The sequence below is a fragment of the Acanthochromis polyacanthus genome, chromosome 11, assembly GCF_021347895.1.
Source record: "Acanthochromis polyacanthus isolate Apoly-LR-REF ecotype Palm Island chromosome 11, KAUST_Apoly_ChrSc, whole genome shotgun sequence".
NCBI lineage: Eukaryota > Metazoa > Chordata > Actinopteri > Pomacentridae > Acanthochromis > Acanthochromis polyacanthus.
The window spans coordinates 1830935-1849999 of record NC_067123.1 but is presented as its reverse complement, the minus strand read 5'-3'; the positions used below and the strand labels follow the sequence as shown (position 1 = coordinate 1849999).

The window sequence follows — 19065 nt, the reverse complement described above, 5'->3', positions numbered from 1 at the left end:
AGACGGATGGATCAGACCAAAGTTTAGTTGGTTTTGTGTTCTGCTGCCCGTTTTATCAGCTGCTTTAATGTGGGTCAAACAGAACCAGTGAAGGTTTGTCTTTCAGAAACTGTCTATTAATAAGTAACTGGCACCAAATAAATGTTTATTAGTTCATAGCACATTAAAGGATGACATTTACTGATTATAGTCAGCATTATAGTGCTGGTTCCCCTGTCTGGACCGTAGGTTTGGACGTTACACTGAAAGTTACATGATCTATGGGCAGCTCTGCACAGAAAATAAAGAAATTAGCTTTTATCTCACTAATTTTAAGTGACTTTGGACTCATTTTGGGCTAATCCTCTACTTTTGAGTCATTTGTGGCTAATTTTGATTCATTTTGAACTAATTCTGAGTTATTTTGAACTAGTTCTGAGTTATTTTGGACTAGATCTGAGTTATTTTGAACTAGTTCTGAGTTATTTTGGACTAGTTCTGAGTTATTTTGGACTAGATCTGAGTTATTTTGGACTAGTTCTGAGTTATTTTGAACTAGTTCTGAGTTATTTTGGACTAGTTCTGAGTTATTTTGGACTAAGTTTGAGTTATTTTGGACTAATTCTGAGTTATTTTGGACTAAGTTTGAGTTATTTTGGACTAATTCTGAGTTATTTTGGACTAATTTTAAATCCTTTTGGACTTGAAAAGAACCAGACTGGTTTTAAAGTGGAGCACAAAGACATGAGGGGGATTTATTTATCTGAGAAAAGCAGCTGCAGATGTATATAAGATGAATTTAAACTGGAAGTTCTCCTGCAGTTATTCTCATGTGCCTCAGATCAAGTGTCTGATGTGATGAAAACAGCTGAACTGCATCCACATGTCAGCTCTGATCAGCTCTGATTTCTGTAGGTAGAACTTGGTCTGGACGTAAACATCGGCGGTGGAAGGACAGAAGCAGCTCCTCGTCACACTTAATAACAGCTGCTGTATTTATAGCAGCTGATAAGGGTTTAAACGGCTGCTGGAAGTGTTGGATCTCCGTCACAGAGTTCTCTGTGGACTGAAGTCCAGCCGGGAAACCGCTTCATCACAAACAAAGCACAGTTAACATGTGAACCTTCTACCTGCTGCAGCTTAAAGAACATTTACCTGATTTACTTCAAGACTGTAGAGGTTTACTGGAGGAATTAAACGCTCACCAAATGTACACAAAAACTAAAGCGATTCTAAATAATGAGCAGGTTTAAAGTGACAGCAGCAGTGGCTGTACAGTGCTCTGTGTCTCAGTAAACTGTGGGTCAGATAGAGAGACGATGGAAGCGATTACAGCAGAGATTATTCAGTTAAAGTCCTCTGAGTTCAGCCCAGTGTGAAGAAACATCTGGAATTATGGAGGAAACAAAACATGCTAGATGTTTTAGACTCTGATTCCTGCTCTCTGGAACCTGAAATCATTTCACTTCACTGTTAAACAATGTCCAGTTCTAAACTAGCATTAATTAACCTTTTTTAGTGTTTTAGGATTTTTGTGTACTGCTATCAAATCTAGTTATTACATTTTTGAAAAAAGATTTTTAAATATCTGAAATATTCAGACATTTTAATATACTTTTACATTTTAACCGTTTTTTGGCATTTCATTCAAATTTCTCAGACCTGTTATTAATATTTTCAGAAATATTGATATTTTTGGACATTTAATCAATATTTTCATACATTCTAATAACATTTTAATACTTTTTTGGTCATTTTAATCATTTTTTTGTATTACATTCATATTTTTAGATCCATTCGGTAAACCAGTCATTGATTTTATTTTGTTTTTAATTGTTAAAAAGGCAGCTTTCTGATTTTTGCGTGCTGTTATTACATCTGTCCATCAGAGGTGACATTTTGGATCCAGAGCTTCCAGCAGCAGTGTTCTGTGGGCCCGGTCCTCTCCACACCGGCTGCTATCAATCAGCCCATTGTTGGCTCCTCTCGGCTTTGTCCAAGCCAAAAAGGGGGCAAACCCACGGCGGATTCCAGCCAGAGAGACGTTTTCACAGATTAAACTCTGACTGAACGCTTCCCAGAAAAGCCGACGGGCAGCCGGCAGAGGAAGTCAGGCTTCTTCTGACAAAACAGGCCGCTGATTAAAACCCAGAGCACAGAGAGAACAAACACTGACCTCCACCCTCAGAGCTGCAGCGTATCGCCTCATATCAGCACTGCAGAGAGCCGCTACCAGAACACTGATCTGCCTCCAAAACTACACTGACAGTCATTAAAAACTTTGAGACCATATTTTCCAATATCATTTTATTCTGAAGCCCCAAACTGGATTTTCTTCATATGAATCATTTGTTTAGCATATTGGCATACAGAAACAAAAATCTAAAGTTTCAAGAATGATTTCAAAATAAAGAATTTCACAAAAGAAAACGGCACCTGCCAAACACAAAGTCACAACAGTCAATAGCGAGTATGGCCTCCATTTGCTTGGATGCAGGCCAGGTGTAAACTAACCGTGACGTCACCCGTTGGTTTCAACGCAGAGAAAATGAAGCCCGGATTTTGCTACTTCCTGGTCGCCGTTTTGGATTTTTTGGAGCCAGTGACGTAAAAAGCGTCATCAAACAGACTGGACCGGAGAGCAACTCGGGGCAGGATTGGCTGAGGACTCTCTTATCCCGCCCACATTTTACCGCAGAGGCTTCTGTTGCTGTCTATCAAGTATAGCCACGCCCCCTGGCTCCGCCAACTTTAACGATTTATTTAAAATTCAGTATTGATTTATTTTAAGATCGGCCACCTGACCTCTCATTTTGACCATGAAAACTAACGGGAAAAAATCCTGAGCTGTAGAACATCAGTCTATCACATATTATTTTTTCCAAAAATGAATTGGGGTCTATGGAGCAAAAGCTTTTTGGAGCCAACCCTAGCGGACGGCGTGATATTGCAAGTTTTTGACTCTTCTGGGTTGGCTTCAATTCTGGAGCCAGATGCTCCGTCCATCTTTATATACAGTCTATGATGCAGGCAGCAATCCGTCGGCGCATGCTTTGGACCAGGCTTCTGATTGTGGGTTGGGAACAGCCCATACGCCTGGATACATCACTGTAGCTCAAAGCGGTCTCCACCATACCCAGTGCCCGGAGACGTTGTTCATGTGATAGACGGCATGATGCTGTTCACTGGACTAACAATGGGGGCCTTTTTTGGGCCTTTATATAGGCCTTCAAACCCATTCTCACATTGTGCAGATACTCACTGAGTATTGCTTGGTGTGTATTTGGTTCACTTTTGCAAAGTGACCAACCCATGTGCAATGAATCATGACAAAATGACAACTCATCATTATGTCAACTACCAGGGCACTAGATCATCAGTAAATCCACCATGAATCATTACAACCCCCGACAAGTAGAATTCTGCCTACATTTCTACCTCAAAGTTTCTACTGACTGTCAGTATACTCTTAGTCGACCTTTAGTGGACTCAGACAAGTTCAGGTCAGTCCAGAGGAGCAGCTTATTATGATAAAATACACAGAGAGGCACAGGAGGGAATAGTTCACCAGTGAAACAGCTCAAAATCTGTCTAAAATGACACAAAATCAGCACAAAATTGACTGAAAAAATGTCCAAAATTATTTAAAATTAGTCCAAAACTCACCCAAAATGACTCAAAATCTCTATAAAATACCTCAAAATGAGTCTAAAATGACACAAAATCAGAACAAACTGACTGAAAACCTGTTCAAAATGACTACAAATTAGTCCAAAATGACTAAAATAACTCAAAATGTGTCAAAAATGAAACAAAATGAGAACAAATTGACTGAAAACTTGTCCAAAATGAAAAGGTGTCTCTTGTTCATTTCTGAACTCCATAAACAGAAGAAATAACCTACATGTAAACTAAAATGCTTTAAATCAATATCATGTAGAACTATTGTGTTTTAAATGTAGATCTTTCCAGTGTAGACTCAAAAAGGTTTAACGTGTATTTTTTAGGAAAAACAAGTGAATTCTCCTCATTGAAAAGTGATCTGCGGTAAAGAACACATTTACACTAAATATAGACAGAAATGAATATTAATGAGATCTAAACTATGTTTATTGGGATTATTTGGATACTAACAATAATAATAACTATTTATATAGCACCATTAAACGTTCACAGTCTTTAAAACACAGAAAATGAAGCCAGACACAGGAGACGAGTCAGAGCAGCCAGTTAAAATAAACAGTAAAAATGATAAGGAAATGAATAACTAACTAGATTCAGAACAAACAAAGTAGCTAGACTGTTCAATCATTAAAGAAGAAGTCAGAAATTAAAACTTTAAAAACTAGAGAATCAGAGACATCCTGTCCTCGTGTTCTGTTCTGCTTCTGCTCACATCACTGCAAATACACAAAACTAGACTCTAAATGTGTCCACAGTGACAGAAATGGTCAACAATTACCCAGAAATAGTCCAGAATGACCAGAACTTTTCTAAAATTCATAAAATGTGTCTAAACTGTGTCTGAAATGAGGTGAAATCCGTCCAAAATGACTCAAGTTTATCCAAAATTGAACCAAAATTACAGAAAAAAGCCCAAAATGGCTCAAATGTGTCCAAATTAAAATCAGATCGTGTCATTAAGGACCACAGCGTTCTCAAAATGACTCAAAATGAATTTAAAATGACGTAAATTTAGTCAAAAACAATTTTCTAAGTGACCCAAGTGACCAACACTGATCCAAAAGTCCTAAAACGTGTCAAAAATGAGGTGAAATCCGTCTGAAATAACTGAAGTTTATCCAAATTTGACCCAAAATGACAGAAAAAAGCCTAAAATTACAGTAAAAACCTGCAACACAGACAATAAAGCACGATACAGGAGACGAGTCAGAGCAGCCAGTTAACATAAACAGTAAAAATGAGGATAATTAAATGAATAATTGGACAGATTAGCACTCACAGCAAACAAAGGAACTAGGCAGTTAAAAATTAAAGGATATTGAGGGTTAATTAGGGTTAATTAAATATGTTCCAGATCAAACTGACCCTCGAATGTCACTGCAGCTCCTGAGAACCTAATAAAGGACGTATTAATTATATCTATGCCTGTCTAACCGCTCTCCTCGTTCCAACACTTCCTGAAACACTGAAAGCAGATCTGCCTTCCAGAAATACCAGAAATGTCCACATTCTGATGAACAGAGCACCTGTGTTCAGCTGACAGGAAGTTCTGTGTGTCTGAAACGAAGTCTGCGATGCTGAACGTTTAATTACACGCTGCATCTGTCCTGATGAATCCTCTCTGAGCAGCTAGACGACACGAGTCCCACGCACAGACTGAATACAATACAGAAGACAGAATACAGCAGGATGCAGCGCTGACACGACACAAACAAGACACAAAACGAGACAGGAAATGATGGCAATGAGACGCAAAATGATCAAAACGAGACAAAACGACAGAAACAAGACACAAAACAACGAAAACAAGACACAAAAAGACGATAGCAAGACACAAAACGAGATAGGAAATGATGGCAATGAGATGCAAAATGATCAAAACGAGACAAAACGACAGAAACAAGACACAAAACAACGAAAACAAGACAAAATGACAGAAACAAGACAGGAAATGACAAAAACAAGACAGGAAATGACAAAAACAAGACAAAAAGACGATAGCAAGACACAAAACGACACAAACAAGACAAAATGACAGAAACAAGACAGGAAATGACGAAAACAAGACAGGAAATGACAAAAACAAGACAGGAAATGACAAAAACAAGACAGGAAATGACGAAAACAAGACAGGAAATGACAAAAATAAGACACAAAATGACAAAAACAAGACACAAAACGACGAAAACAAGACAGGAAATGACAAAACCAAGACACAAAATGACAAAAACAAGACACAAAATGATAAAAACAAGACACAAAATGACAAAACCAAGACATAAAATGATCAAAACAAGACAAAATGACAAAACCAAGACACAAAATGACAAAAACAAGACACAAAACGACGAAAACAAGACAGGAAATGACAAAACCAAGACACAAAATGACAAAAACAAGACACAAAATGATAAAAACAAGACACAAAATGACAAAACCAAGACATAAAATGATCAAAACAAGACAAAATGACAAAACCAAGACACAAAATGACCACAATGAGACACAAAAACGACAAAAACAAGACAGGAAATGACAGAAATGAGATGCATAATGATCAAAACGAGACAAAACGACAAAAACAAGACACATAATGACAAATACAAGACAGGAAATGACAAAAACAAGACAGGAAATGACAGAACACCGTCCATCAGACCGCCTCAGACAGCGCTACACCTTAAACTGCTGCTGCCATGGCAACCTGAGAGCCAGGAGCGACTGTACGGTCCATCAGCGTACCTCTGGTCTGGGAAAACACAAGTCTCACTACGTAGGAAAAACACAAAGCAGTAAAGTGTGTTTGAGGCCTCTGTGTGGTCACCCTACCCCACATCCACTCACAGAGCCCCTATTGTCCTCTGTCCCACTGAGCTGACTGGCAGCACAGAGGACGTCCAGCAGGAGGACACCCAGCAGGAGGACAACAGCTACGTCTGCAGCAAACACCCACTAACCAGCTGAAACAACAGACGGACGCTCACACCACCACTCCAGGAGGATGTAGACCCACCCTGGGTAATCACAGGTGTGAGGAGATGAGCTCCAGCAGAGTAAACATGAAGCGTCTCCTTATCTGTGGTGGTTTGTTTTACCTGTGGGCGGAGCCAGGAGCCAGAGGTAGATCAGCGGGAGGAGGAGGAGGTGAGGTAAGCTCCAGGTGAGCAGCTTGTGGTGTGCATAGGACATTTTCCACGAGGACCAAGGACCTGGAGGGCAGACAGATCACAGTGACACCAACACACCTGAATGGATTAAATCTGGTGTAACCCTCTGATCCCCAAAGCAGCAGTTATGTGATGATCTGCGCTGAAGCAAAGTGGACTTCTCTGATCGGTTCTTCAAAAAGCTTCCAGAGACGTCCAGCTGAACAATCCTGTTGTTTCTCTACCCAATCTTCAGTATTTTTTCCTCTAAAATTCAGATTTTTACTGCGGAGTTTGGTGACGATCAAAGGACCAGAATTCCAGAAGGTTTTCCAGAAAAGATCTAAAACTATGAAAATGTGCTCAGGATGACATGAAAATGGTCTAAAATGACTGGAAAATGACCTAAAACCAGCCACAATTTCTCTCCAATGATTTAAATTTAAATTTGTCCAAGATGCTGTAAAAATCATCCAAAATTACAGAAAATGTGTCCAGAAATAAGCAAACGTTGTCAGAAATGACTAAAATCTATATATTCTGCACTCTTCTGCAAACCTGCTGCAGCCAACAGTGGTGAGAAAAATCCACAGATGTTCAGCTGAACTGCAGGCAGTGTTTACACAAAGCGAAGACGAGTCATTAAAAATGGAGCAGAAAAAAGAAGATATATTCATTTTGTCTTTCTTGAGATGTATGCTAACTTTGTTTTACTGCAATAAAGACACTTCTGATTCTCTTTCCTTCTTCGTGGTTGAGCTGTTTCCACAGAGATGCAGGACTTTATAAGCCCACGGTGAGGAAAAACATGACGGCAGTTCAGACGTTAACACACAAATACTGCATGTAACAGATAGAATTCAGTGTTTAATTCAGTGGAAACATCATTTAGATTTAATGAAGAGCTAAAAGAAGTTCATACAACATGAACTACATGTGATCCTGTCAGACACTTTAGTTATCGAATTAAATAAATTATTATAAAAAGCTTTTAAAAATATATTAAAAACTTCCAAAGTGATTTTTTAAAATTTAGAAAAAATAATTTAAATGTCTGAAAACATTAAATAATATGGTTAAAATATAGGAACATAAATACAAAGTCTGAAAACATCAATATAATTTCTGAAAATAGTATTAAAATATTAGAAAATACTGTAACATGACTGTTATAACACTGATAATAAAAAACCTGAAAATAATAAAATGTCCCTCAAAAATCTTAAAATGTCAGAACATATCTATAGCATGTCCACAAATATTTTTAAATGTCCAAAAAGTCTGAAAATCTTACTTAAAAAATTACTAATTAATCAAAAATCCTAAGACAGTAAAGGCTTCCAAACTAGTTATAGCATTTTGGAAAAACAATATTTTAAATGTCTGAAAACATTAAATAATATGGTTAAAATATAGGAACATAAATACAAAGTCTGAAAATGGCAATAAAATGTCTGAAAATATGATTAAAATATCAGAAAACATTATAAAATATTATAGCATGACTGTTATAACACTGATAATAATAAAATACCTGAAAATAATAAAATGTCCCTCAAAAATCTTAAAATGTCAGAACATATCTATAGCATGTCCAAAAATATTTTTAAATGTCCAAAAAGTCTGAAAATCTTACTTTAAAAAATACTTAGCTAATGAAAAATCCTAATAACACATGAAAAGACTTTTTAAATGTTAAAAAACATTAATAACATGTCTAAAATATTAATAACATGTCTAAAAATAACATTAAAATGTTAGGAAAAATGTCTAAAAATATGAAATAACATATTTCTAAAAATTCATCCAATGCCAGAAAATATTATTGAGGTTCAGCAGATATAATTAAAATGTCCATTTTAGATTTTAAAATGAAACTTTGGACGGGAATCATTTGAGCAGCAGCATTAATCAGCATGTGGCTCAGAAAACAACACTTTTAATCTATCCTCAATCTGAAGTGGATTTATGTAAAAAACAAAACAAACAGCAGCGCACAAACCCTCCGTTTACCTTTCTCCCGGCCCGGTGGTGGAAGAAGGAAGCAGGAAGAGCAGAGGAGGAGTTAGGTCGGCAGCGACAGGTGGAGACAGGTCGACACCTGAGCCAACATGGCCGCCGCAGGGAGCTTCACCGGCTCAGCTGCTCCGAGGCGACGCTGCAGAGAGACGGACGATCATCATCATTTAACGTTCATCACATCTGGACAAACACCACGGGGTTAACATCTGTCTGACAGAAGGCAGAAAGAGCTGCTGTTATGATAAATATTCATACTTTCACTGCATAAATGACGTGAATTATTCAGGCTTTTCTTCAGAAACGCTGCTGCAGCTCTAACATTGGCTTTTTTCTGTATATTCTGTTTTAGGAACATTTTAATTACATCTGCTGACACTGAATAACATTTTATGGCATTTTATTAATTTTTTAAAAATATGTTTTTATATTTGTGGACATTTAAACATTTTTAGACATATTAATCATTTAGACATTTTAGCACTAAATTGATATTTTCTGACGTTTTACTATTTCAGTCATGTTATCTGAATATTTTCAGACATTTTATTTATAGTTTCCTACAACTTCTGATTTTTATTTTGACATTTAAACCACTTTTTTGCATTACATTAATATTTTTCAGACCTGTTGGGGTTAGAAAGGTTTGATATTTTTGGACATTTAATTAATATTTTCTGACACTTTATTGCTATTTTCAGACATTTTAAAAACATTTTCCTACATTATAATAATATTTTATTTACATTGTAATAATATTTTTGGCATTACATTAATATTTTTTTAGACCTGTTACTAATATTTTCAGAAACTTTATTGACATTGATGGACTTTTAATTAATATTTTTTGACATTTCAATAATATTTTCAGAAACTTTATTGACATTGATGGACTTTTAATTAATATCTTTTGACATTTCAATAATATTTTCAGAAATTTTATGGCTATTTTCAGAGAGTTTTTTAATATTTTCCTATATTTCAAGAACATTTCTTAACATTTTAATTATTTTTTGGCATTACATTATTATTTTATGAGCCATTATTAATATTCTTAAACATGTAATTAATATTTTTGGACATTTAATTAATATTTTTTGGTATCTTAATAATATTTTGGAAATTTTATTGTTATTTTCAGCCATATATATTTTTTTTTTTTACATTTTAACCATTTTTGGAATTACGTTAATATGTTTTTAGATCTTTTATTAATATTTTCAGAAATGTTATTGATATTTTTGGACATTTAATTCATATTTTCAGACATTTTATTCCATTAAACTTTAGCATATCAGCTTGATAACAGACGTTTATCAGCTGCTTTAACTGCAGATATTCTGGTCAGAACAGAGGAATATTTCATGAGCTGCTTTTAGCTGAACATGTGGATGTTTTATAATCAGTGACTGATACGACTGAAGGAACCAGGCCAGAGCTACAGAAATGTACGTTCTGAAGCTCCAGATTTCCTTCATATTTCTGTGAAACGTGTCAGAGGATGAAACAAATGTGATGCAACAGTGGTGGTAAATCCTGCTGAGTGGCTTCAGGAGGAGCAGCGTGACTCTCACTCTTCTGGTTTCCTCCTTTAACTGTTAGCTGAAGAACAATGAAGACAGAAACAGAAGAACACGGTTCTCCAGCGGGCGTGTCGCTGAAAGCTGTTACTGAGCAGCTTATTACAGACTGATTCATAACCACAGCTCAGATCTACAGCTTCAGTCCATTCACATCCAGAAAACCTCTGCTTTTATCTTAGTAGACATTTAAGGGACATTTTATTACCGTTAGTACTTGGGCTGGACCCGAATTTCCCGAGTATCCGAATATTCGTTAGCTACAGCGGTATCCGGATATTAATTTTGGTATCCGAATATTCGCCCCACCCCCCCGGTCGGACGTTACCGGGCGGAACGAATATTCGGACAGCCCTAGTTAGTACGTGGTTAACCCATAGAAAACTTTAAATAACAGCAAATATCTGTAAAATAGTTAGATTTTTGCTGATTTAATTAAAGCAAAAGTAATTTTACTGTCAAATATTGTAAAAGACTGAAAATGACTGAGTTACTTTCTGAAAACATCCAGATCAGGATGTGAACATTCTTTCTCTGTTTTTTACAGTTATTGTGTAAATGAACGCATTTTTCTGTGACTTTACAACATTTTTGCAAATTAACAGTGAATGTTTGCTTATTTTAATAAGAAAAGAATTGTGTGATTTTCTGCTTTTTTTTGTAAAAATACTGATTCTTATGTGGACTTTCTGCAGTTTGGCTGTTTTTTAAAGGTTGATGTGGAAATTAAAGCTTTTTTTCTGTGATTTTAAAATTAATAAAATCTGCAAATTAACAATCAGGGGAAATAAAACTCAATAACTATTACCATTTCCTTAAATAACAGCAAATATTATTGATATTTTGCTGATTTAAATGTAGTAAAACTAATTTTACAGTCAAATATTGTAAAAGATATTTACAGTTTTGGTCTGTTTATTAACATGTCAGTTTTTTTCTGTTTCTTTTGAGATATTATCTGTACTTTAAAAAAAGGGGGAAATCTGCAAAATAACTGTTAAAATGACACACAATCTTTAGTTCTAATCTACATATTTTGGTCAAATAACGGCACATTTCTGAGGACCAATGATAGTTTTTGCTTCTTTAAATAAAGAAAATAATCATGGAATTTTATGGTTTTTACAGATTCTGATGTGGACTTTCTGCACAGTTTTGGCTGTTTTTTAGGGTTAATGTGTAAATAAAGGAACTTTTTCTGTGATTCTACAACATTCTGCAAAGTAAAATCCAATAACAGTAAAAACATCATTTACCTTTTTCAGCACGTTTCATGCATCATTTCTCTCTTAAATAACAGAACAGACGGGTAAAAGAAGAATAATTTTGCTGATATAACGACAGTAAAACTCATTTTACAGTCAGATATTGTAAAATAAATCCGTATTTGTAAAAACACAGATCAGACGTAGCTTTGCTCCGTTTAGTGAGTTCTTTCGTTTTTTATACTTTTTCTGTGATTTTACTAATTATTATCTTACATGTCCTGAATTTAACAACTATTTTCCATTTTTCAATCCTTAATGTACTTTTTTTTAACCAAGGTTCAACAAATACTTGTAAAATGTATTGTTGTTGACTGATTTAAATCAAGTAAAAATGGTGTAATTTCCATTGTAAAAAAGAACCTGAGCCGTCGTGTGAATGATGACGCCTTAAACATCCACGTATGTTCACAATAAAGACTCTGAAATGCTCGTACGAGTTCACATGTTTGCAGATTCTAATAAAAGTAGAAGACTCTTCAAATACTGATTGTGCTGCTAAATTCTAAAGCATGGACACAGAAGTCCTCCTCACAGAGAATCAGACCAGCTTTAAGGTGAACGCTGAAGAAAACCATCAGGTCCAGCTTCAGCCTGGCCTTCTGTTCCACTTATTCTGCTAAATCACCACAGGAGAACATCACCATTTCACAGCAGAGACCACCTTCTGGAAGGAGAATCTCTCCACTTTTTATCCTACTGGACATTCACTGGTTAGCGTTTGGTCACTCCATAGAAAATCAACAGACCTCCTCACAATCAGCTGCTTCCTTAGCTTTAATCATTTTATTTAAGGAAGTCATGTAAAGTTTTACCGTCACACTGCAGGTCCATGAAGTCCACAGAGGGGGGGTACAGATTCATCACTTTAATGGACTTTTTCATCAGTCCAGCAGACAGAACCAGGACATTTAGGAGGAGAAACATCTGGTAAAAACTGACACCACATCAGTTTAAATCCATCCAGGAGTCTCAGTCTGAACACTGGATCTGGTTTCTGATCATTTCCTCTGTAACCAGCTGTGACCCTCAGTATTATGGGATGGATCCTGATGTGAACAGTCCCAGAAACAGTCACTGGTTTAAAAAGGTGATTCTGGGTGAACTTTAATGTTGGTAGGTGTTTGGTCAGAACTATTAGAGACGATGGAAGGATCATTTTAATTACTCTATTTTCCACACTATAAGGCGCCTTTAAAAGCCTTTAATTTTCTCAAAAACGACGGTGCGCCTTTTAACCCGGTGTGTCTTCTGTGTGCACTGAGCTCCAAAATGGACCATTTCCTGCCGACATAGGGACATAATACGTACACTACACAGGCTGGCAGTGATAAACCTGTTAGAGAACATTACATAAAGCTACGTACAGTACTCACTACTGTCTGAGCTTTCGTGAAAGCCGGCATCATTGCTGAACAGCCACCCGGCAACGAGACTGACTCCGACAATGACGAGACTGAACCCGGCATGTTTGATGTGGAAACTGCCCAGCTGTTCAATTCAGACACAGAAGACGAGGACTTTGATGGATTTGTGACAAAAGATTGATCAAAAATTAATGTGTGTATTTTAAATATGTAGTAGAATAAAGTTCAACCAAACTCACTCTTTTGCTTCAGTTTCTTTGTTTTAGCATGCGCCCAATAATACAGTGTGCCTTATATGTGGCTTAGTACAGAAATAAACCCCGTAATCAAGACTGTGCCTTACAATCAGATGCACCTTATGGTACTCAGTTTGACAGAAACTTGTTCAAAATGGTCCAAAAGTCGTCCTAAATGACTAAAAATGTGTCTAAGGTACTAAAACGTGTCCAAAATGAACCAATTTTTGTCCAGAATGACACAGAAATAGTCTTGAATTACTCAAAGATGGTCAAAACAACTGGAAAAAAAACGGCCAGTTATTTTTAAATTCTTTCAAAATAATAATTTCTGACAGTTTCGGGTCATTCTGGAGAAGCTTTGTCCTTTTGGGCAAAAACTGAGTAACTTAGGAGATAATTCTGATCATTTTGGGTGAATTTTGGGGTTATTTTGGACGTCTTTTGACTCTTTTTGAGTCATTCTGGGCAAGTTTAGGGAAATCGGGAGATTGTGGGTGAACTTTAAGGCTCATATCAGCATGCTGGGGGGGGTTGGTCAGAACTATTATTAGCTGCTTATTTTTATCTACATTGGACACCAGGATCATCTACAGACATGATTCCTTCTGCATCCAAACTATTTTCTCAGTCCGGTTTAGATTCTCATGGAATGTAAAATGTGAGATTCTCTGAATGAATTAAAGCCCCGACACTTCCTGTCCAGTAGAAAAGGCAGCAGATCACACGTCATCACAGTCTGAGGATGGAAACAGGAGCAGACCTGGACTCTGTCAGAGGAGGAAACGCTGCTGGTCCATGAAACATCTGAACTCCAAAGCTCTTTCTGCATTTCACAGCCAGAAGTCTAAACAAACATCTCCACTGAAATGCTGGAGTTATTGTAGAACTCAGATCAGCTGACTGTGAGGAGGTCTGATTTTCAGATGAATTCTTCAGTCACATCTGAGCACCAAACTCTGAATCAGATTCTCCTCAAATCAGAGAAGATTTGGAGTCAAATCTGAAGAATGAACTCCCTGAAGGTGTTCCTGAGATATTATCAGATGAGGACTGAAAGCATAAAGCCTGAAGGCATGGAGGATGAAGGTTTCTGCCTCTCACAGCTGACAGGCAGCAGGTTTATCAGCTGGATGCTTCCTGGTCAGGTTTAATGAGGCGAGGATCAGCCACATGTGGGATAAATAAACTCAACATGAATCTGAGACTTCCATACATTTTAAGAACTGTTTTTGACATTTTAACCATTTTTTGTCATTAAATTAATACTTTTTCAAACTTGTTATCAATATTTTCAGAAATGTTATTGATATTTTTGGACATTTAATCAATACTTGCTGACATTCTAATAACATTTTCTGAAATTTTAGTGCCATTTTTTGACATTTTAACCATTTTTCGGCATTATTATTTTTAGATATGTTAATATTCTGATAAATGTTATTGATATTTTTTGATAATTTGTTAATATTTTCTGACATTTTAATAATATTTTCAGAAATGTTATTGCTATTCTCAGACAGCTTATTTATTTTTTTGGACATTTTAACCAATTTTTGCCACTATATTATTATTTTTTAGACCTGATATTCATATTTTCAATTTTTTAAATATATTTTTAGACATTTAAATATTATTTTCTGAAATTCAAGACCTATTTTCAGACAATTTAATAACATTTTCCTACATTTTAATAATATTTTTAGACATTTTAACCATTTTTTGGCATTATATGTTTTAAAAACCTGTTATTAATATTGTCAGATATGTTAGTGATAGTTTTAGACATTTAATTAATACTTTCTGACATTTTAATAATATTTTAAGTAGTGTTATTGCTATTTTCAGAGCTGTGAGGTGACAGTACTAACCACCGGTCCTCTGTACAGCTCAGTCTCAGACCAAGCTAGGAAATAATTAACTTTTTAACTGCCTCACACACAGAGGTGAGAGTCAGACGGTGTTTCTGGTGAGATATAAAAAATAAACTCTGGAGATAAGGAAAGCACACCTTATTCCAGGTTTCCCTCCTTCTAGCTGTAAAGTAGAAGTGGACAGAAGGGAACAGAACCTGGAACACGGAGTTCAAAATGTTCCACCAGGAGACCGCTGAGGGGAAAACTGTCATAAACCAGCTGATTTCACAAGCTGCTACTATCAACCAGCCTGTAGGCTCAGCTTCTGAACGTTACGTCCACGAGTCTGGAAGGAATTACCTCCGTTCACTCACAGCAGGAAGTTACTGGTTCTCCTTCAGCAGCAAACAGCAGATTATAGGTTAATAGAAACGAGAGCTGTTGGTCTAAAACAGGTTAAACAACCACACCTGAAACCAATCTGAGACCATCCTACAACACCCGAGACCAACCTGACACCATTCTAAAACACCTGAGACCATCCTACAATACCTGAGACCAGCTTACAACACCTGAGACCAATCTGAGACCATCCTGAGACCATCCTGAGACCATCCTACCACTCCTGAGACCAACCTGAGACCATCCTGAGACCATCCTGAGACCATCCTACAATACCTGAGACCAACCTGAGACCATTCTAAAACACCTGAGACCATCCTAAAACACCTGAGACCATCCTAAAACACCTGAGACCATCCTAAAACACCTGAGACCATCCTAAAACACCTGAGACCAGCCTACAACACCTGAGACCAGCCTACAACACCTGAGACCATCCTGTGACCATTCTACCACACCTGAGACCATCCTGAGACCATCCTACCACACCTGAGACCATCCTGAGACCATCCTACCACACCTGAGACCATCCTACCACACCTGAGACCAACCTGAGACCAACCTGAGACCATCCTGAGACCATCCTACAATACCTGAGACCATCCTGTGACCATTCTACCACACCCGAGACCAACCTGAGACCATTCTAAAACACCTGAGACCATCCTAAAACACCTGAGACCAGCCTACAACACCTGAGACCATCCTGTGACCATTCTACCACACCTGAGACCATCCTGAGACCATCCTACCACACCTGAGACCATCCTGAGACCATCCTACCACACCTGAGACCATCCTGAGACCATCCTACCACACCTGAGACCATCCTGAGACCATCCTACCACACCTGAGACCAACCTGAGACCATCCTACAACACCTGAGACCAGCCTACAACACCTGAGACCAATCTGAGACCATGCTACAACACCCGAGACCAACCTGACACCATTCTAAAACACCTGAGACCATCCTACAATACCTGAGACCAGCTTACAACACCTGAGACCAATCTGAGACCATCCTGAGACCATCCTACAACACCTGAGACCATCCTGAGACCATCCTACCACTCCTGAGACCAACCTGAGACCATCCTGAGACCATCCTGAGACCATCCTACAATACCTGAGACCATCCTGTGACCATTCTACCACACCTGAGACCAACCTGAGACCATCCTACAACACCCGAGACCAACCTGAGACCATTCTAAAACACCTGAGACCATCCTAAAACACCTGAGACCAGCCTACAACACCTGAGACCATTCTACCACACCTGAGACCATCCTGAGACCATCCTACCACACCTGAGACCATCCTACCACACCTGAGACCATCCTACCACACCTGAGACCATCCTGAGACCATCCTACCACACCTGAGACCATCCTGAGACCATCCTACCACACCTGAGACCAACCTGAGACCATCCTACAACACCTGAGACCAGCCTACAACACCTGAGACCATCCTACAACACCTGAGACCATCCTACAACACCCGAGACCATCCTACAACACCCGAGACCAACCTGAGACCATCCTACAACACCTGAGACCATTCTAAAACACCTGAGACCATCCTAAAACACCTGAGACCATCCTGAGACCATCCTACAACACCTGAGACCAACCTGAGACCATCCTACAACACCTGAGACCATCCTAAAACACCTGAGACCAATCTGAGACCATCCTACAACACCTGAGACCATCCTGAGACCATCCTACAACACCTGAGACCAACCTGAGACCAACCTACCACTCCTGAGACCATCCTAAAACACCTGAGACCATCCTAAAACACCTGAGACCATCCTGAGACCATCCTACCACACCTGAGACCATCCTGAGACCATCCTACCACACCTGAGACCAACCTGAGACCATCCTACAACACCTGAGACCAGCCTACAACACCTGAGACCATTCTAAAACACCTGAGACCATCCTAAAACACCTGAGACCATCCTGAGACCATCCTACAACACCTGAGACCAACCTGAGACCAACCTACAACACCTGAGACCATCCTGAGACCATCCTACAACACCTGAGACCAACCTGAGACCAACCTACAACACCTGAGACCAACCTACAACACCTGAGACCATTCTAAAACACCTGAGACCATCCTAAAACACCTGAGACCAATCTGAGACCATCCTACAACACCTGAGACCAACCTGAGACCATCCTACAACACCTGAGACCAACCTGAGACCAACCTACCACTCCTGAGACCATCCTACAACACCTGAGACCATCCTGAGACCATCCTACAACACCTGAGACCAACCTGAGACCAACCTACCACTCCTGAGACCATCCTAAAACACCTGAGACCAACCTACAACATACTTTACCAGCGTGCGCCAATGACGTCGGACCATCGGTCAAATCCGATTTGTGTACCAAAAGTCCGGTAAAACTTACTACATTACTGGTCTCATGTCCGGTGTAATTTTTTTTCCTGTAACTCCGAAGTTCCACATAATGCGATCGCGCCGCGCTGCGCAACGGAACGAAGCGCCGCCGTCTTGCTCTGAAAGTCAAAGCACACAGCAAGCGCTGCGCAGCGGCGCGCCGTCCGGATGGGGAGGGCTGCTCCTCAGGAGGCTCTCGTGTGAACAGCGATATCACGCGATAAAAACACATGATATGAACAAAAAATAAATAAACCACACCTCATTTCACTTCTACAAGGTCGCTCTGCTCGACCCAGCCACATTGCTCTGTGATTTATACTTCTAGCATGGTTAGTACATGATTTATGTTTTGATCTCAAATGAGTCCTTTTCTTTATCCAATAGTTAATTTTGTATGGTTTATTCTATATAAAAACGGTAATTTCTCTTCGTCCATGGCGTCGTGTTGTATCTGGGACATAATTAATAAAGTAGTAAATTTGTATAACAATTATTAAAATTAAATTATACATCAACTTTTGGTACATTTGTGCATAAAATATTCGGTGGAGTAAAAACTGTTTCAGTCCAGTAAAAAATTACTGTTTACTGGTCCACGGTCCAGTAATAAATTGTGCCCATTCACGCAGACTGCTTTACTAACCTGTATCCATGGCTCTTTAGTAGTGTTTTACTTTAACAAACCAGACTACTAACCTGTTTAGTAGTGTTTTACTTTAGTAAGCCTGATCACTAAGCTCTATAGTAGTGTTTTTCTTTACTAACCTGTATCCGTGGATCTATAGTAGTGTTTTTCTTTACTAACCTGTACCGTGGATCTATAGTAGTGTTTTTCTTTACTAACCTGTATCTGTGGATCTATAGTAGTGTTTTTCTTTACTAACCTGTATCCGTGGATCTATAGTAGTGTTTTTCTTTACTAACCTGTATCCGTGGATCTATAGTAGTGTTTTTCTTTACTAACCTGTACCGTGGATCTATAGTAGTGTTTTTCTTTACTAACCTGTATCCGTGGATCTATAGTAGTGTTTTTCTTTACTAACCTGTATCCGTGGATCTATAGTAGTGTTTTTCTTTACTAACCTGTATCTGTGGAT

General features: G+C 38.1%; 1 protein-coding gene across 1 annotated transcript in view; it reads right to left on the bottom strand.

Annotated features, from left to right (window-relative positions):
* LOC110966823 (dyslexia-associated protein KIAA0319-like protein) overlaps positions 1-19065 on the bottom strand; it is a 70692-nt gene that overhangs the window by 44575 nt on the left and 7052 nt on the right. Inside the window, exons 3-4 of the mRNA XM_051955199.1 lie at positions 8823-8967; positions 6759-6872 (exon numbers count right to left, since the gene is read on the bottom strand). Of these exons, the coding sequence (XP_051811159.1) occupies positions 6759-6852 (94 nt within the window). The 5' untranslated portion in view covers positions 6853-6872; positions 8823-8967. The remainder of the gene's footprint in view (positions 1-6758; positions 6873-8822; positions 8968-19065) is intronic.